At 37.2% G+C, this 23,030-nt stretch overlaps 4 protein-coding genes across 4 annotated transcripts; 2 read left to right on the forward strand and 2 right to left on the reverse strand.

Annotated features, from left to right (window-relative positions):
- Positions 1 to 2,303: 2,303 nt before the first annotated feature.
- On the forward strand, positions 2,304 to 4,318 carry LOC109160774 (pectinesterase-like). The gene has a single exon (XM_019309015.1). The coding sequence runs from the start codon at positions 2,499 to 2,501 to the stop codon at positions 4,125 to 4,127; it is 1,629 nt and encodes a 542-aa protein (XP_019164560.1). The 5' UTR covers positions 2,304 to 2,498; the 3' UTR covers positions 4,128 to 4,318.
- Positions 4,319 to 10,281: 5,963 nt separating this feature from the next.
- On the forward strand, positions 10,282 to 12,281 carry LOC109160863 (pectinesterase-like). The gene has a single exon (XM_019309108.1). The coding sequence runs from the start codon at positions 10,321 to 10,323 to the stop codon at positions 12,100 to 12,102; it is 1,782 nt and encodes a 593-aa protein (XP_019164653.1). The 5' UTR covers positions 10,282 to 10,320; the 3' UTR covers positions 12,103 to 12,281.
- A 2,320-nt stretch (positions 12,282 to 14,601) lies between these two features.
- LOC109160796 (RING-H2 finger protein ATL47-like) lies at positions 14,602 to 15,585 on the reverse strand. Its single transcript, XM_019309040.1, has one exon. It carries the CDS (start codon positions 15,541 to 15,543, stop codon positions 14,602 to 14,604), a length of 942 nt encoding a protein of 313 aa, XP_019164585.1. The 5' UTR covers positions 15,544 to 15,585.
- A 463-nt stretch (positions 15,586 to 16,048) lies between these two features.
- Positions 16,049 to 22,628, reverse strand: LOC109160797 (adenylosuccinate lyase-like). Its single transcript, XM_019309041.1, has 11 exons — positions 22,533 to 22,628; positions 21,564 to 21,893; positions 21,093 to 21,245; positions 20,300 to 20,515; positions 19,690 to 19,872; positions 19,227 to 19,448; positions 18,153 to 18,269; positions 17,927 to 18,070; positions 17,525 to 17,626; positions 16,841 to 16,909; positions 16,049 to 16,565 (listed from the first exon to the last, which is right to left on the reverse strand). Exons 1-11 carry the CDS (start codon positions 22,626 to 22,628, stop codon positions 16,320 to 16,322), a joined length of 1,878 nt encoding a protein of 625 aa, XP_019164586.1. The 3' UTR covers positions 16,049 to 16,319.
- Positions 22,629 to 23,030: the final 402 nt, after the last annotated feature.

The following is a 23,030-nucleotide window of genomic DNA, read 5'->3' on the forward strand; positions in this document are numbered from 1 at the left end:
CACCCCTTGCATAGACCCGATTTCTTCCTACGAAAATAGGGGAAATTGGGGGCTTTAGATGCTTTGTGTGCTTGATGGACTTGGAATTGATTCACCACGAAAGTGGGGCAATTCCTTGTTTATTAATCATGAGAATGGTTCGTAGACTAGGATACCTACGTGCATTCCCGCTTGTTTCCTTGGTTACTTGTTCTCCCTAATCCCTTAGGTTGTTAAAGCATCTAGATGATAATGCTCCCTAGCTTGAGTCCTATCTCTTTATTTTGTGTTTATCTTTGTGTATATGTGTTAGTCTTATCATTTCCTTAAACTTGTAGTTTGCTTAGCTTCTTGTTGATTTCCTTATGCTAGTGCCTAGTTTATTGTGATTGCATATTGCGTGCCATATCCCCCAATCCCCAGAGGACGACATTACACACCCGAGCTCACATCTTATTTTTGCTACAATCAAAAATTGGCGCCGTTGCCGGGGATTGGAAATTTGGTGGTTCTATGTGATTACTTGTTTTACTAGCATTAGAGTTTAGGGAATCTTAGGAGACTAAGCTTTTTCTTTCTTTTTTGTTTGTTTTTATTGTTTAAAGAGCTAATTGTTTTACCTTGTTTGAGTTTGGTTGAAAGATCCATACTTTGTGCATACGCTCTAGATTCAAAAGGGGGGAGCTTTTACCACTCAATCAAGAACTTTCACCATGGATGAGTATGCATTCCAAGGAGGATATTATGATTCTCAATCTTATGGGGGTAACCAACATGATGGATATAGAGATCCTTACCCCACTCAACCCCCACCTCCTAACCATTACTATGATGCTCAATCTCAGTATTTTTGTCCACCACAATTCCACGTCCAAAACTCATACTCTCAATACACTCCAAACTTCCAAAATCCTTACCCACCACAATCCTATCAAGACTCACTTTACCATTTCCAAGACCCCCAATATGCTTCATGTGATCAATACCCTCACACCCAAGAAACATCTCCATACTCCACCTACTCTTCTTACCAACCAAACTCACTTCCACCACCCCAAAATCCATACCATCAAGGCTCACCTCTAAATCCCTTTTCCCCACCCACTCAATGCTCACCAAGTGTGGGGAGGAATGGACTAGATGAGGAGACATTAGCATTAGCTAAGCGTTGGGGAGTCACTATTGTACCCGATGGTGACATTGAGGATGGGGGCTATCCCATGAGACCGAGTGAAGAAGAGTATGCCAATAATCCATGGGAACCTCAAGAGCCACTCTATCAAGAACCTCAACAAGAATGCCAACCATTTGATCAAGATCCCGAGATGAAGTTGATGATGGCCAACATGTTTATGCAAATGAATGAGCTACAAGTTCAACTAGACAACATGACGGCTCAAATACAAGGTTTGGCAACTCAAGAACTGTCGGTTCACTGTTCAAGATCAAATTTTTTCGATTCATAATTTTAATAAACTGAAATCTAAATATTGGGTTCTAGATCTGAATCATAACCGAAAACTTTCAATTCGATTGCTATAGTGTCCAGTTCAGTTCGAACTGAACCGTGGTCATCCCTACGTATAAGCAATAATTTGTTGGATATGAAAACTAAATAAAATGTTTACTTTAAGGGTAAAAGTGTCAATTTAATATATCAAGGGGAAAACAAACACTTTTAGAATAATTGAGGGGGCTAATGTGTTTACATGAATAATTGAGGGAGAAAATGTACTATTAACATATAATTCAGGGGTAAAAAAGTGTCATTTTCCATTTTACTAAACATCTTAATTTCAATCATTTAGCTTATTAACTACTAGCTTTTCAGCTCCAATTACTAACTTTTTAGCTAGCTTTCAGCTAGGCGTGCCAAACCGAATAAGAAAAATAATAAATAAAACTTAGGAAAAATATTAGATAGCATCACTTCTTTTGTTTTATATATATATATATATATATATATATATATATATATATATATATATATAATCACTATAAACTTTGAATAAAAATTTAATGATGAAAAGTTATAAAGGCAAGAGCATTAATTTATTGCAGTTGATGCAATGACTGTTATTTTCATATATATATAGAATATAGAATAAAAAATTGAGGATGAAAATTTATAAAGATAATAAAGTTATATAATGTAATTTCCTGGTAAAACGAAACATATATGTGACTAACCTCAATTTCCTGAACAGAACGAAGCTAAGGTTGTTACTTGTTAGTTGTAGTGTCTGTGGGTCTGCTGGTCGCCTCTGAATGCTATAAATAGCGTTATCAGAATTGCACATTTCAATCATCAAAGCCTGAAAGGCACCCCTATTCAAGAGACAAAAACAAGTAAAAATGGGGTCTACTCAAAAGAATAAAAAGTTGGGTCTTCTTGGAATCGCTTCCATCCTCTTCCTGGCTTTCGTGGTGGCTGCCACCGCCACCGCCCCGAGTCATGTGCTGAAGGTGATGACAAGGAGACCTGTGGCGCTACTGAGATTCACTCTAGTAATAAGCTGATGAGCGCACACGAGGTTATGAAGTCGGCGTTTTCGCTGGAAGGTTTGGCGGACGCGATTTCCAAGTCGGATCATTTAAAGAACGCAGTGAAATCCATTTGCGAGTCAACTGATTTCAAGGAGCTGTGCGAGAAGAGCGTAGCAAAAGCTAATAACTCCAACGACCCCAAGGAGCTTATCAAGGCGGCGTTCTCAGTGGCCTGGGAGAACATCGCCGACGTCATTTCCAAGTCGGAGCTTATAAAGAGGGCGGACAAGGACCCCATGACCTCCGCTGCACTGGACGTATGCAAGGAGGTGCTAGACCACTCCATTGAAGATCTGAAGAGGTCTTTTAACGTTATTGGGGAATCTAGTTCCCTCAGCAACCGACACGGTTACGATCTCAGGGTTTGGCTAACCGCCGCCATGACTTTCGAGGAGACTTGCTTGGATGCCTTCGAGAACACCACCGGCGACACCGGCGAGAAAATGAAGCAACTCCTTAAAACCTCCATGGAGCTCACCAGCAACGCCCTGGCTATGGTCACTAAGCTTGATGAATTCCTCAAGACCTTGGAAATCCCTGGCATCAGTCGTAGGTTGTTAGAAGAACCCACACCCACAACTGATGAAGAGATTCCTCAATTCGTAGACTCTGCCACTCGCCACCTCCTGGTTGCTCCCCCCAGACCCGACATTGTGGTTGCCCAGGACGGAAGTGGCAAGTTTAAGACCATCACCGGCGCTCTTAACTCCATCCCTGAAAAAAACGACCGCCGAATCGTCATCTTAATCAAGGCCGGCGTGTACAAAGAATACGTGATGGTTCCTAGGAAGAAGAACAACATTGTTTTCGTGGGTGAGGGCCCCACCAAAACCGTGATCACGGGAAATAGGAATGTGGCAGACAAGTGGCCCGGCGGCACTTATAAGTGCGGCACGGTGATTGTTGAAGGGGAGGGTTTCATTTGCCGAGATCTTACAATCGAGAATACGGCCGGGGCGGTGAAGGAACAAGCCGTAGCTCTTAGGATCTCAGCCGACATGGCGGTTGTCCACAATTGTCACCTCAATGCCTACCAAGACACCCTCTACACCCACTCTTACCGCCAGTTCTACCGCGGCTGCACCATCAGCGGCACCGTCGACTTCATCTTCGGGAATGCCCCTGTCGTGTTCCAGAAATGCAAGATGGTGGTGAGGAAGCCATTGGCCAACCAGGCGTGCATGGTGACCGCTCAAGGTAGAAAGGACAGGCGAGGAGCAAGCGCCATTGTCATCCAATCCTGCGACATCGTCGCTGAACCCGCCCTGAAGGCCGCCAACCCACCCAACAAAGTGTTCCTCGGGAGGCCATGGAAGGAGTTCTCCAGGACAATCATCATGTTCTCTTTCATTGACAACATCGTCGTCCCAGAAGGTTGGTCTATATGGCAGGGCGAGTTTGCACTGGACACTTGCTGGTACGCAGAGTATAAAAACCGCGGCCCAGGAGCTTCAACCGCTAAAAGGGTGAATTGGAAGGGTTACAAGAGGAACATTTCTCCAGAGGTTGCTAAGCAGTTTACTCCTGGACTGTTCATGTTGGCTGATGAATGGCTCGGGCGCGCCGGGATCCCTTTTTCTTCTGGATATGTACGGCCGTAGAATAAGCAACCTAAGCTAGCTATCATCACACCCGAGCAAGGATTTCATCCTACTCCCACTCCCATCTCCGATCCGATCAACCTACTTATACTATAACCTACTATCGAGTAGATATATAGGAGGAGCAAACTAACCACTTGTTTGGCTCATTCATTTCATTGAGATAGATACAAATTTTGAGTAATATCCTCTTCATCCATAGGATATTACTTTTGAATCATAATAATTAAATATATATTTTGGTTCCAATTTACTTTCGCATACTTTACATATCACTATAATTTGATAGTTAAGTCATTCTTACATTCCTACAAGCATTATTGATCCGGCCTTACAAGTTGAGTTTTATGTTTAAACTCGAATCAATCTTTTTAGTGAATGTAGCTTCTAATGCCCCAACTTTAAAAGTGTTGGCAAGATAAAATTTTATTGTATCATCCCTAGCTTCTTTATTGCAAAAATCTACTTCTTTATAAAATATTTCACTAATAATTTTAATTTTTTTTGTTATTTCATAATCATCCTGTAATTATACTGACCAATTTAAGGTGTCGTTTTATCTTTCTCAATTCCTTCTTTCCTTTCGATCTAATAATCCTAACAATTTGATTTTAACATTTCGTTTTTTATAATAATATATATAATATTCTCTCTCTCTTCCCCTCTCTCTCTATATATATATTCCTTATTGTTGTGATATTCTTTTAAGTAATTCTTCTCTATTATTCCAATCTGTAATATTAAATTCTATTTCTAACTTGTTTATTTTCTTCAAAGTATCATGTTCTATTATTTCCATATTATTATATAAGTTAATCTGAATGAGATTCTTAAAATATGTTCCTTTATCTAAATTATTTGTACTTAAATATGTTTCTTTACTGTTATTCCAATAATTCAACTTGTTATATATATAAGAGTTAATACCCAAAATAGTCCCTCGACTATGTCGTAATTACCAATTTGGTCCTCGACTATCATTCTTACCCAATTAAGTCCTCAACTATACAATTTTTACCCAATTTAGTCCTTTGTCAATTTGACTGTTTGTTGACTGTCAAAAGTGGAAATAAAGTTATAATTTTACAAGTTTTCTCCCTCCTCATTTAGCAGCGCCAAACCATGTAGCAATAAGCTCCGGTTGGGTTCTAAACTTGTCAGTATCGAAGTAGTGGTTATGCATCGGATAGCCCATGAATTTGATTTCCAACGATTTTTTGACGATCGAAATCTGATCGGAGTGTATTGCTGCATGGTTTGGCGCTGCTAAATGGAGAGGAAGGAGAAATCTTGTAAAATTATAATTTTATCCCGACTTTTGACAGTCAACAAACAGTCAAATTAATACAGAGGACTAAATTGGGTAAGAATTGTATAGTTGAGGACTAAATTGGGTAAGAATTGTATAGTTGAGGACTTAATTGAGTAAAAGTTACATAGTTGAGGACTTAATTGGGTAAGAATGGTAGTTGAGGACCAAATTGGTAATTATGGCATAGTCGAGGGACCATTTTGGGTATTAACTCTATATATAATGTTCTCAAGTTTTCTTCTTGTATTTGTATTTTTAGCATGCATTTACCTGACTTACTATATATCCTAAATTTGTATTTTGGCTATATAAATATGGATCCTAAGTTTTCTTCATGGATCGTTTTAGACGTCACAGAGGTAAGAACCAGGAAGTATCATATTACATTTTTTTTTAAATGAGTATTAGATATTTATTCGTAAGTATTATCATATCAAATTCAATTTTTTTTTTTTTTAAAAAAAACAAATTAAACTCAATCCAACCCGATTATATTTAGATTAATGTTACACACTCCTTTTAAGATTTTTCTCATTATGTCTATTCCTGACGTGACACAATCTAATTTGTTACTTTAGTATAATTAAAATATGTGGGTCATTCAATTCATGAACCCAAAGATTATAAGCCACGTCATAATGCCAAGAAAATTACATAAATAAAATAAATATTTTTTACGAGGAAAACTCGCATCTAGTATCTAAAGTGTACACAAGTAATACACCAAAAAAAAAAAAAAAAAACAATGCACACTAAGTGGAAGTGACATTGGCCTTTTTTATTTGAGCGGATCGGACCAAATAATGACAATCTAAGTTGGTTTACCTTGTTGTGGTCATTTGTTGGCTAAAGTCACAAGACGAGATTTACCCAATAAATATCCTTAAATAATAATTGTGAGTTTCCCTCATTACCAAAAAAACTAAAAAACTGTTATAATTTGGCCTTCTGATTAGCTCATTTTCGCGTGATAATTGTACAGTAATGCTTCAATTGTATGTATGAACAATATTACAAATGGAAGAGTAGAGAGAAAAATATATATAACACAAGAATGTAGAATTCAAGAACACAAGCTCATCACTTCATTATGCCTTGAACATGTATATATATACATCTATATAACCCTTCATTTTCTATAACATAAATAATGAACTAAACCCGCATGGACAGCTCAACTGGTCACAGATGTGAAAGTTTAGAAGAATGATCAGGGATTGAGTCTCACTAGCCACAGTGTGGGAGCAACCTCTAGCCTCTGTGGTTCATGTTCAGTTGAGTTACCATGATTTACATCCTCCCAAATGCTCTGTCGGGTAGGGGTGTGGGGGCCCTTAGGGTTGGGGCCTTCATTTTCTATAAATATAAATAATGAACTTATTATAGAAACTAATGAATAAGTTAAGAATAAATAGTTAACGGAGTATTCCGTTACTAAAGTTTATTCTAACGGAATGCAATGTTATTTAATGAAAGAAAATAATATAATAGAGAGTAAATAAGGAAAATCATAAAAAAAAAATACTAAAATCAAAATAATATAAACCATTCGTTTCAACAAACAATTACACCAACAATTTTGTTGTTCCCGTCAAGCGCCTAATTAACTTTATTAGTTCTTATTAGATTTGTAGATTTGTAAATAGTAGATGTTGGTTTTAGGGTTTTTTGGGGCCAGGGAGGTACAACACAACCTTAGTTGGTGGATTCACCTTTCATAATAAGGCTACTAAAATAGAAGAAATATGACACCGAAAGGTGAAAACCACAGGCCTTTTTTGGCGGTGCCAAGCCTAAATTTGTATTTCGTAGGTGTCTTTGTACATGTTATATGGCTACTTTGTATATAGAAATATTGTGTAGGGAAAAAGCTATACTTTGCACATTGAGAGGGAGTCATCTTCAGGCGTGGAAGAGTGGTGGAGTCTTCTCATATGGAGTCTTCTTCATGTGGTCTTCTTGCTTAGATGAGTGGAGAGTGGTTGTGGAAGAGTGCATTCTCTTTGGGAGAGTGATGGAGTCTTCTTGGGGATGAAAGAATAGTGAGTGGTAGGATAGTACTTGGGAGAGTCCTCCCACATGTAGATGAATGAACGACCCCCCTCCTTGTGCTCTTCTTCTCCTTCGTATAGCTAGCTCATCCAAAAGTGTCCGTTGAGGGGTAATTAGTAGGCTTTATGATGGCTTAATTTGGGTAGTAAGTAGGTTTATTTGGGGGTTATGGATAATAATAATAATAATTAGGTAATTAACTAGTGGTAATAAGTGGGGTAATAATAGGGTAGTAAATAGGTTTCATGGGTTAACGGCTAGTTTAAGCCGACCTTCTACCCGTGCCGACTTTCGGGTCGAGCCGACTCCTCAGTTTGGCTCGTATCTCTTTTGGACTTTTCCTCTTCTGGACTTGGCCATTTCTCCTCTTGGGCATTTCTTCTTCTTCTTGGGCTTCTCTTCTTCTGGGCTTGATCCCTTTTTTTCTTGGGCCCCGAGCCCACGGGGTTCATACCCAATCAGTAGATTACTAATTAATATACAATATTATATTACGTATAGGGTTGATCATATAATTATTAAAATAAAAATTTAAAAATTAAAAATACTCCAGACAAATAAGAAGATTCAACAAAATAGGGAATCTAATCAAAAATATTCATAATAAATAAGAAGAATACTAAGCAAAAGTTTTGTTTGGTAAAATCTGAAAAGCTTAAAATAATAGTTTATTTTCAAATGTTCTTTCAAGTAGCGTTTCAAAATAAGTTATAAGTTTTTTATATTTTTTTTTTATCTTTATTAATTTACAAAAATAGCACAATTTATCATTCTTTAATCAAAACTCTCATATCTAATTTTTTTTCTAATATCTAAATTTTCTTAATATTTAATTTTCCTAATATCAAATTGATGTTATTATGGCCACATTTCCATTGCATAATTACATCCTGAAGAAATTACAAGATGACATGAGATCACAAGATTTTAGTTCTACTAGCACTGGCAATTAAAATTTAAGTGAGTCATCAACTAGTGAGATGAAGAATATTCGCAATAATATTGATACTTTATTATATTATGTGATGCTAGATCATAAATAATGCGATATATATTTAGGCTTTAAATTGCAACATATATCACTATTTAAATTTAAACTTATAAATTTATAAAAATATCATTTTATGTCTTTTTACACTTATCATCTTATTCAATAGCTAATTTTACCAAATACCTTATTTGCAACCATTTAACTTATTAGCTACTAATTTTTCAGTTTCAACTACTAACTTCTTAACTTTTAGCTAGTTTTTCAACTAGGTGTGCCAAACAGTATAATAAACAAAACAGGAATGTAGATACATGACCATTATTAGCACAAATATCCTTAGAATGAGTAGAAAATATTAGACAGCAATAATAGCATCAGTGCATCACTTCTTTTATTTTATATATATTAAATATTAATCACTATTGATGGGATATTGGGTATGGGATAGAGACCAGGTAGGCTAAAGTTATTGGGCTAGGAGTACAGGGGGTACAGGGGGGGTTTTTTGGGCCGGGGCAGGACGCCGCGGGGTGGCCGGCGCCGGCCGGAGGGCCCACCGGTTGGAGCGCGGCCAACGCGTCGGGAGCGCGGCTGGGCGCGGGCCTATAGCTCCGGTGCGAGGGCACGGAGGCGGTAGCCGCTGGCGCCCACGGCCAGGGCGAGTCGACGGATGAGGCGCTGGCCCCAGCCGGCGATGCCGCGCCCGGCGCCCCCATCGCGGGGGGCGCGGTTTACAGCGTCGGGCCGGTGGGTTGCCCGGGGTGCGGGGTGGGTGCGCGGGCAGGGTGTGCAGGGTGCGTATAGGGGGCGCAGGAGTTTCGGGCGCATGGTGGACGTGCGGATTGGTGTACGGAAAAGGGGGGGAGTGGCGTCTAAGCACGTGAGACACGTGGATGTCTGGAAGGGGAGGGGGCAGGCTATAAATAGGGGTCCCGGATTCCTAGCAAGGGGCAACTAAAACACAAGAGGCACTATGGTCTAGTGGTCTTGATCTCATATTCTCCATCCAATCGCTTGGGTTCGATTCCTACCAGTAGCATAGCTAGCTATAGTCCACCCCGTGGGCTTTGTTCTTTGTATTTGGGCCGGTGTTTTGGGCCTGTACCTTAGCTCTGTACCCGATTTATGATGAACTCGGTCTCAATAAAACCATCAACTATAAACTTTTAAACTAAACAATAATATAATTAATACATACAAACATATATATATTTATAATAAAAATTTTATGATGAAAAAGTTATAAAGGCAAGAGCATGAACTTATTGGGGTTGATAACTCTTATTTTTCATATATTAGGGTCTTTTTTTTCTTTTCACTATACTCTTGAGTACGTCTTGACCTATATATATTTTTCTGAAAGTCAAAAAAACGTATTATATTAATGTAGGAAAACATCCAGAAACGGAGGTGGAACATCCCTCCAAATAGTCTGTGCGGAACTCGCACTTACATCCTTAGCTAAGGTGTGGGCAGCCCGATTGACTTCACTGCTAACAAATTTAAAATGACAAGATAAAAATAGATTTGCTAACTGAAGACAAAAAGATAAAACGAGACCAACATAAGAACCAAACAAATTATCCTTGAAGAGATTATATATATATAATAATAGAAAATGCAAGGTAAAACATATCTCAACCACAATTTAATTCCTGGTAATATAACATTTCTGATCTGAATAATCTCAGTTTCCTCGTCAACTGTAGGTTGTTAGTTATATTATGTGTGGCTCTGCTAATTGTATAAATAGGGCCGGGTTTGCAGTATTGCACATTTCAATCAACCCATCCCTTGAATATAAAAAAAATATATATATATATACAGAAAAGAATAAAATGTTGGGTGTTAATGGCATCATCGCTTCCATTCTCTTCCTGGCTTTTGTGGTGGCTGCCGGTGGCGGGTCGTCTGCCCCGAGTGATACCCAGGAGACCTGCGACGCGAAGAGCCAGGAGAGCGACGGTGGTCCCAAGATTCAGATTAAGACACGCGAGGCGATTTCGTTGGACGGAATAGCCGAGGCGATTTCTAAGTCGGGGCATTTGAGGGAGTCGGTGAAAGCCATTTGCGCCTCAACGGATTTCAAGAATCTGTGCGCGAAGAGCCTGGCGGAAGCCAAGAACTCTAACGACCCCAAGGATCTTGTCAAGGCGGCGTTCACGGTGGCGTGGGAGAACATCACCGACGCCATCGGCAAGTCCGCGCTTCTCAGGAGGGCGGCGAAGGATCCCAGAACCAACCAGGCACTCGACATCTGCAAGGAGGTGCTGGACCACTCCATCGACGATCTCAAGAGGTCTTTTGGGGTGGTGGAAGGATCTAAGACCATCAACACCGAACACAGTAACGACCTCAAGGTGTGGCTCAGCGCCGCCATCACGTTCGAGAACACCTGCCTGGATGCCTTCGAGAACACCACCGGTTCCACCGGCGAGAAAATGAAGGTCCTCCTTAAAACCTCCATAGAGCTCACCAGCAACGCCCTGGCTATGGTCACCCAGCTCTCCGAGCTCATCAAGACCTTGGAAATCCCCGGTTTTAGTCGGAGATTGTTAGATGACTCCAAACCGGTAAATGCGAGTGGAAAACCAGTAAACTCCACTGATGAAGAATTTCCTCAATTCGTTGACGCTTCCACCCGCCGCCTCCTCGCGGCTCCCCCCGTTAAACCCGACATCGTGGTTGCCAAGGACGGGAGTGGGAAATTTAAAACCATCTCGGCCGCTCTCGCCTCCATCCCGCCTATAAACAACAAAACTACTATCATCCTCGTCAAGGCCGGCGTGTACGCCGAATACGTGACTGTTCCCAGGAAGATGAACAACATTGTTTTAATGGGGGAGGACCCGACCAAAACCGTGATCACCGGGAACAAGAATAACATAGATGGGGTAGCCACTTATAAGAGCGCGACCCTGACGGTGGAAGGGGACGGTTTCGTCGGCCGGGACCTCACAATCGAGAACAAAGCCGGCGCGGCCAAGCACCAAGCGGTGGCCCTCCGGGTCTCAGCGGACATGGTCGCGATCCACAACTGCCACATCGAGGCCTTCCAAGACACCCTCTACACCCACTCCTACCGCCAATTCTACCGCGACTGCACCATCTCCGGCACCATCGACTTCATCTTCGGGGACGGGTCCGCCGTCCTCCAGGGGTGCAAGATGGTGGTGAGGAAGCCAGAGGCGAACCAGGCATGCATGGTGACGGCGCAAGGGAGAAAGGACCGGCGGGGAGTGAGCGGGATCGTGATCCAAGCCAGCCAGATCATCCCCGACCCGGCCCTCAAGACCGCCCAGCCACCCGTCAAAGTGTTCCTCGGGAGGCCATGGAAGGAGTTCTCCAGGACAATCATCATGAGCACTTTCATTGACGGGATCGTCGTCCCAGAAGGTTGGTCGCCATGGATGGGCACCGCCGGACTGGATACGTGCTGGTACGCAGAGTATCAAAACCGCGGCCCAGGAGCTTCACTGGTTAAAAGGGTTAACTGGAAGGGTTACAAGAGGAACATTTCTCCAGAGATTGCGAAGGAGTTCACTGCTGGAGTGTTCATTGAGCTTGATACATGGATCAAGCGCGCTGGTATCCCCTACGCATCTGGATTTATGAATTAAGATCATATTAATTTAATTCCTACTAAGTACGTAAACGTACTTATAAATAAATAAAGTTTAATTTTATTAGTCCGTTGTAATATTGCCGGTAGGGTACGGTTACGCCAATTTTGTTTTGTTCCTAGCTCTCATCATTGTGTTTTTTTTTGGGAAAATGGCACTTTTTCCCTTGAGTTACGTTATATACTTATAGCATTTTTTTCACTTGAATTATTCATGTAAGCACATTAGGCACCTCAATTATTTTAAAAGTAGCAGTTTTATCCAATATATTAAATTGATATTTGTATCCTTAATGTAAATATTTTACTTATTTTTCCTCTCTAACAAATTATTGCGTATACGTAGGGATGGCTATGGTTCGTTTATTTGGATTTCAATTTATTAAAATTAATTCCGGATCCGATTCGCGATTTTGAACCGTCTTTATTTGAATCGGCCGTTTCGGTTCGCGATTTTAATAAACTCTAAATATCGAGTTTTGAGTTTAAATTGTAATTGGAATATTGTGATTTGGTTGTTATAGTGTGTTTGGTTTGAACCAAATTGTGATCATAAAAAAAATAATAATAAATGACATATTTATTTGAAGGATAAATATGTCCATTCAGGAGAAAAAACAGCTATTTGAATAATTCAGGAGAAGCATATAGGGGGAAAGTGCTATTTTCCTTTATTTTTTATTACAAAAACCAATTATAAAACCATTTTTTTTCTCTCATCATTATGTCTTACTCTCTTGTTTTCTTTTTTTGTTTTTTTTTTTTTTTTTTTGTACTTGAAGCTTAGTTATCATAATTACATCTTATGATGAGCTAATATATATATATATATATATATATATATATATATATATATATATATATATATATATATATATATATATGATTGCTAATATAATGGTTCTTCTATATAAATTGCATTTTGTATACACTGAAAATGCCATTATTCTCATATTTTATTTAATACGTACAGTCATAGAGATGAACTAAAAAATATAACTCACCAAGAAAGATATAATTATGGCACAAGTGTCAAATAAGCCCATCTACTATTTCATAGTGTTCAATTCTCACCTCGAACTAAATTAAGTGCCAAATAGATCCATCTACTAACTAAATTTGTTCAAATAATTTTTTTTACAGATTGCTAACAGGTTGCCTATTCAATTATATATATATATATATATATATATATATATATATATATATATATATATGTAATAAATAAAAATTCAGCCACCAGTTGTCCTTGCCGGACAGCTGGTGGCTGGAATTTTATTTTATTTTATTTATTATTATTATATATTATATTTTTTAATAATTGAATAGGCAACCTGTTAGCAACCTGTAAAAAAAGTCAATTGAACAAATTTAGCTGGTAGATGGACCTATTTGTCACTTAATTTAGTTTGTGGTGAGAATTGAGCACTTCGCAGTAGTAGATGGGCCTATTTGACATTTATGCCTATAATTATTTATGATTGAATCAAAGTGATGCCATTATATTCTAAATAAAATTAACAACTTTTAGTATCTCTATCAATTAATTGATACACAGTTGATGAAAACATGACCTTGTGGTATGCCGTTATGCTATGGACCCGTGTTCAGCATACATTGTGGACACGGTAACGGTGCTGTAAGTGGCACCTTTATTTTTCACCAATTTTTTTTTTTAATTTCAGACCGCTTCTTTTCTGATGATAAAGCATCCATTTTCGGGAGCTTCCTGTCGATCAAGCTTCTGTTTCATCTTCACACAAAAGCTCTCTTCAACGCTCATTCTCCCATTTTCATAATTATAGGACCATATGTTCATAATTTTATCACTGGAAAAATTTCAATTTTGGTCGGGCATTGTTAATTTTAGCACCTGACTTTTAAAATTGTCAATTTAATACGTTGACTATGTAATTTTTTTCAATTTTAATCACTCCGGCCAAATCGACGGTCAAATTTGGCCGGAAAAATTTAATCCAACATTTAGTCTATAATCTGAGGAGAAAGGATCAACGGACCATTTTGCCCCTCAGATTATAGACTAAGTGTTGGATTAAATTTTTCCGGTCAAATTTGACCGTCAATTTGGCCAGAGTGACTAAAATTGACAAAAATTACATAGTCAAGGTACTAAATTGACACTTTTGAAAGTCAGGTGTTGAAATTAACAATGCCACTATAGTCATGTGACCAAAATTGAACATTCATAATTCCATAAATGTACATTCATAATTCCATAACTGTACATTCATAATTGCATAACTGTACATTCATAATTTCATAACTGTACATTCATAAGTCCACAAACGGCAACAACAAGACAAAATAATTTTTTTTTAATTAAAATGCCATCGTTTTCCCTAAAAACGAAGTCGTTTTGGACTCGTGTCCACAATGCATAGTGGACACGAGTCCACAGCATAATTTGCATGTGGCATGTGGACACACATGAGAATGAATATTGAGGGATTTGAATCAAAAAGATAAAGGCATTATATTACCACCCACTATGCCCTAGAAAATGGTTATCTCCATAACCATAAGTGGGAAATTTGTCTTTCTTGGACCACATCCAAATCTTGGAGACAGAAAAGCTTTCCCCTTTATAACTTCTCATCTTAATCTTCTCACCACCATCATCCTCACCTGTAAAATTCCCATTCTGCCCTCCACCATCCAACCCATCACTCAAGCCCACTTGTAGATCTGAATCAGAAACCACATACTGATAATAACCCATTGAATAACACCTTCTTGAACCCAAATTCCCTTCATCACTTGTCTCCCCTAATTCCACATCTTGATTTTCAATATTATTTGTTCCACTTGTGCCCCTGAACTTGCCAAGCCTCACTGAAAACACCCTCTTTTCACCGGCAACAGAAGGGGCAGTGGAGTCATTTTCTGATGCACTGAAAACTCCATCTCCCTCTCTGGACCCATCCAAACAAAACCCTGGGTTTTGGGCTCCAATGCAAACCCCATCAGGTGTTAAAAGATTGCCTCTGCAAAGGGGGCAAGTTGTACTTGACAGCAACCATGTGTCAATACAATCAATGTGGAAAGCATGGGTGCAGAAAGGCAACAACCTTAATCTATCATGGTCTGAGAATTCACAGAGACAGACAGCACAATCAAACGGCTGCTCCGAACCCATGATGTCCTTGTAACAAAACACAGGGAGGCAATCAATCAAGGCTTGATCTAGACCTGAATCATGGAGCTGAAAGAGGTGCTGTAGATGTAGTCTTTGAAAAGAGCCAGAATTGGGAATTTCTGGGCTTCTGTTAGATAGGGAAGAAAGGGATGAAGAAGAAGAAGAAGAAGTGTGTTTCATGACAAACCTAACCAGCAAGGTGAGAAGACCAGAGATGAAGAATATCACAGCTAGTATTACTATGATGGAAACAAGAGAATGATGGCTCCAAAAAAACATCATTTTTTTTCTGGATTTGAGATTGGGTCCAAGGGATGTTAGGCAGGCATAGTAAAAGACCATTACTATCTTGTTTACTTTGCTCAATTCTAACTACAGAATCATATCAAACAGTGTAATATATACTTTGATATCCTAGGCATAATAAGCATTCCTATTATGCCTAGGATAAGAAAAGAAGGGGGGCTAAGCTAAGAAGTTATTCAAAGTAGAAGTGCGTTAAGTTGAAATGAAGTATTGGTTAAGGACGGTACTTGTTCCAACTGCCAGTAACTTACAAAAGAACAGGTCAACGCCGAAACAAGGGTGTCTTAAAGAATATAAGAAAAGATATGGTAAAAACATGGGCATGGTAAAAGTAATGGAAAAGATAACAAAAATTATAATGGTAAGGGTATTTTTGTTCAAAAAATTGTATAGTATAACTCTAAAAGCACAATGTACAAAATAGTTAGCATTAAAAACATGGACATAAATGAGGGATTATGTTTTTAGATATGGACTGTAATGATGATATTCTAATTTTGGTAAAGATGATGTTACCTCATTCAAAAAGAACTGTTGATGAGTAATCCACTGCATGCAAAATTAAGTTTTTGATGACAACCAGGGCATTCCCCTGTACTTTATGATAAATCTAAATGTACTATTCTAATTTTACCATCCAAAAAACACAGAATATTGTGCATTTCTGCTCTCTCTATTTCAAACAGGATATCCAAGGCAGATCACTCAAATCGCCCTATCTTGTTAGTAATGATAGACTGCCTCGAAAATCCTCAGCTCTTAGGACTAGATGCAATAGCCCCGTTCACTATATTAGTAATGCTTTCTATGTTCTTGGCCAATTCAGCAGCGGCGCCAATATATGTATGGGGTGTTAGGTTCAAAAGAGTAGTCTTTGCATTTACTGGTATTTCCAGACCTTCAATGAACTCTCTAATGCGTTCTTTGGTGACGGTTCTCCCCCGGGTTAGCTCCTTTAGTTTCTCATAAGGCTCTGGGACATTATATCTCCGCATCACCTACAATAACACATACTTCACAATTATTTTCTTGAGGAATCTTGTAATATCTCATCAATGAGAAGCAAACTCTACTTGAAACATGGAGTACTAAGTTGTTTACACGAAAAAGAGGAAAACTAAACAAACATAAAAGGAGTGGTTTGGTTTCTTTTGGCAATATGGCGCAAAACTTACAACATAGTTACCAAAATCTAAAATTATCAAGTTCCGCACAATAGAGAATGACTAGAACATATAGGTTAAGATAAGACTTAAGAGAATAAGTTACATACCGTTTGTATAGGTTCAGCAAGAACCTCCCATGATTGGTTCAAGTCTTCTGCCAAAGCAGCTTCATTGACCTAGATAGAGCAACTTAAGTCATCAACTTGGAAAGCGATAAGAAACATATGAAAATCAATACACAGCAATTGCTGATGGAGCCTTATAAGACGGGATACATATCAACCACTAAACTAAAAACTGAATTTGAAGTGATGCACCAAGTGAACTTGACCACCTCACACCACAGTCCTAGCTATCAAAATAAAAAAGATTTAACCCCTACAATTCGAACACCCTCAAGCCAAAAAAATTGAATTTGAAAATTAGAATAAACACATATAATAACTATGGCACTTTGTTCCGAGGGAAATGCAGTCTAGAACTTCAATCTTGATGCATTGAGATGGTAAAAAAAGATGGTCACTTCTGACAAGTACATATACCAAAACTAATATACAGGTACACAAATTCATATTCATTAAAATTGTTAATCCTAACTACAGTTTTGAGTTTTGATTTTAACTCTTTTTCTATTACCTTCTTACTAAGTTTTCCACCTTTCAATAAAAGGTCAATTACTAATTACAAACTCACCCCTCTGTAAGCAACGTCATTGACCAAGAATGAAACGAACTTTAAACCATCACAATATTCAAACAGCAACACAATAACAATGGTACAGTATCTTTTACCTGAAGCTTCGAAATTCCCTTTAATGCACTTCTATAAGCAAGAAGTGAATGCCCCAATCCTACTCCCATGTTTCTCAGCACAGTAGAATCTGTCAAGTCCCTCTGGAAAATCAAAAGGATATAGCAAGCATAGTTATAGGAGGAACCAAAGACAAACCTAAGTGAACCAATGCAATAATACAAGAGCTTGAGCTTTAGATAACAGATAGGTTAAAGGTTTTAGAATAACAGACATCATTACAAAAATGACTCCAAATATTTTTTTTTAAATATATTTGATAATTACATATTTGAGAGAAACTTTGGTCCCTCAAATATATATGCTTTAGGAGAATAGCAACTTTGGTCCACCATTTTTAGGGTTGACCACTTTCACTATAACCACAAAAAGTGGGTGCATACCTGCCACCGAGAAATAGGTAGCTTTGTGCCCAGATGTGATAGACCTGCATTAGCTACTCCAAGATTGCCTTCACTGTTCTCAAAATCGATGGGATTCACTTTGTGAGGCATTGTTGAAGATCCAATTTCACCAGCTTTGGTTATCTGCTAAAAGTTTGAGATGGTTATCACTTTTTTAGATTGTTAAATAATAGTACCATAGCATCAAAGTAAACAGGGGACAAACCTGTTTGAAGAATCGCAAAGAAATGTATCCCCAGATGTCTCTATTAAAATCAATTAAAATGTTGTTGAACTGGATAATAGAATGAAAAAGTTTGGCCATATAGTCATGGGTTTCAATCTGCATTGTTAAAGAATAGTGGAGTTAACCAAAACATAAAGTTCACCTGTAGTCACATTATTTTGGCAACAATCACTTGAAACTAGACAGAGTAAACCAAACATCAACACCAGCACGGCAGCACATAATCTGATATAAATGTTTCAAAAGATGTAATAAAGAAATAAATTTAATAAAATATATTAAATATTCTTGGTAAAGGGCAAAGGTAATACATAAAGCCAATGATAAATTGCAAGATCTAGGGAGAGTAGCATCAACAAATTCAATGCCTTTTACCCCTGCTTTTGCATATAGGCTCTTTCAGTAACTTGAACTGTTACACCTATTTCAGTATTTCACCACTAGCAAACTTAGCACTGTCTCAAGGTTCACTTTCAATGGACAAATAGTATATAAAATGATTACTATGCATAAACATAATGACTTTTCATTTCCATTTTTAACGGGGTAAGCATAAAATTTGGGCTTTATATAGCAGTCAAGTGCTCAAACATTGATTAATCAGTCACAGGTTCAAGCCCTGAAAATGACTTTTTCATCTAGAAACAGATGTAGTGTAATGTATTATGCAGCTTCCTTCTCCAAATCTCGTATGATAGGGAGCCTTGTATCACTTAGTCAAACATCTATATCTATACATCTGCTATATATAAAAAGTGGCTTAATGTGTTCCTTTTGTGACGACTGATATAACCAAAGCAAATCATTAGACAGCCTGTCTAACCCAAGAGAAAGCATCCTGGTTTTATTAGAGGCAATGTTTAATACAACATACATGTGACTAGTATAATATAATAGGATAAGCATACTGATGATCCACTATAAAATGATTAGACATGCATGACAGGTTTATGTATGCCATGCACTTATGGCAGTTCTCAAATAGCAAGCAGCAAGCTTATCTCCATACTGACAAGATAATAAAACAATGCCCAATAAGGTCATAGAAGATACCTGAGGCACATAAGGATTGAAGCTTAACCCAAGAGATGTTACAAACTCCTCTGCAATTTGTGGCCAGTTTATATCAGGATATGCAACTAGATGTGCATTGTAGTTTCCAACTGCACCAGCAAACTTCCCTCGCATCTCAATTTTTGAAATATCCTGCCTCTCAGTATGTAACCTATATGCAAAAATAGCCATTTCCTTGCCTAGTGTTGTTGGCGAAGCTGGCTACAAAATACTAGATTAGAACCTCTTTCATGATATAGAAACATTTTCTCATATAGCCCCTAAGGAATCATACCCAAGAGATTAAAAATAAAAAATAAAAACCAAACAAAAAAACTAAAGACAATTGTTCATCACTTTTCCAAAATGAGTACAGAATATCAAGTTTAGGATTTTTTATTTTTTTTGGACAAATAAACAAAATATTGGAAATATAAAAATGGATGTGCACACAAGTCTTTACCTGCCCATGGGTGCGAGAAAGCATGGGAACATGAGCATTCTTTGTGGCCATGTTAGTTATCGCTGTAATAATCTCATCCATGACTGGTAGTATAACACTGTTAATAGCTTCTTTCAACATTAACGCATGTGCTAGATTGTTGATGTCCTCAGACGTGCAGGCAAAATGGAAAAACTCAAGAACCTAGATATAAATACAATGACAACCATATTTCAGCTCACATGAAGATGCAATTTATACAAAATTATATAAATCCTTTTAACCATTTATACTGCAAGGCTACAAAACAGAGTCATTGACAGCCATGTAGGGAAAGTATCAATGCTTGCTGGAATTTCACAGTAATACTTTTGGAATCTAGAAAAATAAAAATTAGAATACCAATGTAGTATTTATGAAGTAAGTAGACAGTGGTATGTCAGAAATTATATAATTCACTTAGCCATTTATACTGCAAGGTTACAAAGCATTGTGTCATTGACAGATAAGTAGTAAAAGTATCAATGGTTGCTGGAATTTCAGTAAGAAGATAACAACATTTACAAAAGCAAGAAAATTAAGAAAAATACTGCAACATTTATGAAAACAAGAAGTAAACAGCTTAATAAACCTTAGATATCTCTTCATGTGATTGGCATTTTTGTTTTAGGAAGTACTCCACAGCTTTAACATCATGGTTAGTTACTTTCTCAATTTCCTTAACTTCTATGGCATCACTACAGCTAAACCCATCAATCAAGCCTTGCAGATAAGACTTTGCTCCTTGAGTAAAATCAGGAACCTCAGAGATTTCAGGAATCTGTGAAAGCTTCAACAACCACTTAACCTGATAAAAAAAAATTTAAAAAATAAAATAAAAAAATAAAAAGATAAGCACATGTTTCATACAGAGAAGTTGGAATGCAAAAGATGAAGGAAAGTTAAGATGCTACAAAAACTCGTCAAAACGAGCAATGGTTTTAAACTAAAAACTGAAACACAAAGGTGAGAAGAGAATCCGATTGAAGAGGTCTAATATAGTAGACAATGATATTTACAGCCCAAGCATGAAAATCCATTTTATGAATTTGGCATCCAACTACTAATATTTTGAAATATATTAAATGTATTAAGTTATTAACTATCATTCAAAAAAAAAAAAGTATTAAGTTATTAACTTAACAATTAATAGAAAGGTTTTTTTTTGTTTTCTTCATATTTGCCTAAACAACATTACCTCATGCTAATTCAAATTTTTATTCTTTGCGCTATATTCTTTTGCACTAGGTGCATAAGATTACTGCAAAGGAAAGCTTATGTCCATCAACCAAAACACGAAAGTTACAACATATAACAGTATTCATCAAGCATGCATAAAATAAAGAACTTAACAGCGATTAAAAGAAAGCAGAAAAAGTCAACACCTCAACTAAGACTCGAAAGCGAATTAGCCCATACTCGCTCATGAATGGAGCCAGGTCTTTGACTTTATCCCAATAGCGGCCATCCAATGGGCACAAAGCTGTTAAACTTGATAGTTCTGTATCACGAGAATAATCAGCAGACATTGCTTTAACCTAGATTAAAAACAAAAGGAGCATTTTGTCAAGCCACTTAAAGTAGGGCTGGAGAGCTTAATCAAATGGAGCAAGATATCAAGTAGTAAAGCAACTCTTAATCAAAATAACTGAAACCCATACACTGTTCAAAACAGAGAAAAGAAGAAGCATTTTCTCAAAGAAAAAAAGAAATCAAAAATTTGAACTTTCTTGAAATTAAAAAACAATACAGAGTAAAAATAATCAAAAATCTTCGGGAAAAAAGAAAATGAATATAAACATGGAGATAAACACAAATACACTTTTGAGCAAATTATTTAACAAAAAAGAGGCTACCTTTTCGACGGTTTCAATTGAGCTGCTATTGGTTTGCAGTTTAGGAGTTGCTCTGCAGCGCATAGACGTAGCAGCGTTAATACGGTTGAACACAGAAGAATTAGAGAGGCGGTGGCGAGGATGGTGGACATTAATAGGATGCCTGAGATAAGTCGCCGTTTGGTTGAAGTTGGCTTTAATGCAAGCTCCGAACTCCATCCCGTTGACGTTGTGATTACACGAGTCGCAAGATGTCAGTGGTCTCAGCTCTGGACTCTGGTCCTTCACTCCTTCGCTAGGATTTCTAGTTTTAACCTGAATATCTAAGACCCGCTCCAAATCGGGTCTGAACTGTTTTAGACAAAGTTTGCGTATATATGGTAAGGAAAATATTTAGTGTAATCTCATTTTATACTTTCAATTTTATTTTCTCTCACATATTTATCAGTTGTTATATTGTGCATCACGGTGTATAATCGATTATGTATCGTGCGTCAAAATGGTACCGTTTTTGCAGTTATAGCGCAGTGATATTACAGTTTGTTTAAATCGACACTGTCTCACGTATTATTTTTATATTATCAAATAAAACTGTAGTTATATCAAAATGATACTGTAGTTGTGGTGAAATGAAACTACAATACATATAAAATGAAACTGAATAACATTTCACATATTTGAGTGTATATTGTACAACGAAGCTGTAATTATATTAAAATAATCATGTAGTTGTGTTTTAATAAAACCATAGTGTATATAAAATAAAATTAAATAACATTTTCACATATTTGAGTGTATAAATATTGAATGAAACTGCGGTTATATCGAAATGAAACTGTAGTTGTGTTCAACTAAAACTGCAGTGCATACAAAATGAAACTAAAAAATAGAGTTCTTTTTTGCAAAGATTTTGTTTCTTTTCATTAAATAAAACGACATCATTTTGATGCGCGATGTACGATATAATTTGCCCATGTTTATGATATAGACACGTTTCTGAAGTTCGATCTCATGACCTTCCATATAAGAAAGATCACTATATGCCATCTCATGAAATTTCATATGGGAAAGATCACTACATGCCATCTAAGCACAAGGTGCTTGCCCACTTTTTATTCTTTGTTTACTTTAATTTTAGTTGTCACTTTTTATTCTTTGTTTACTTTAATTTTAGTTTTTTTTAATAGTAGGTTTATTATAATTTTAAATCTATAAATTTTATATAATAATATTAAAAATAATATTATGAAAAATTAAATTAAAAATAATTTCAATCAATCTTTCGGCTAAGTATTATTGACTCTATTACTGTGTAATATTTATTTAATATATTTTATTTATTAGTTGTAATTAAAAAGTCGATATCTCACTATCAAGGTCCAAAAAATTAATATCCCGCCATCAAGGTTCAAGCATCTAACTAAAGTCTATATTATTCAGACTAATTTCTATTTACACCAAAAAATTTTTTATGAGAAAAGAGTCTTT

The sequence above is a fragment of the Ipomoea nil genome, unplaced genomic scaffold (genome assembly GCF_001879475.1).
Source record: "Ipomoea nil cultivar Tokyo-kokei standard unplaced genomic scaffold, Asagao_1.1 scaffold2921, whole genome shotgun sequence".
NCBI lineage: Eukaryota > Viridiplantae > Streptophyta > Magnoliopsida > Solanales > Convolvulaceae > Ipomoea > Ipomoea nil.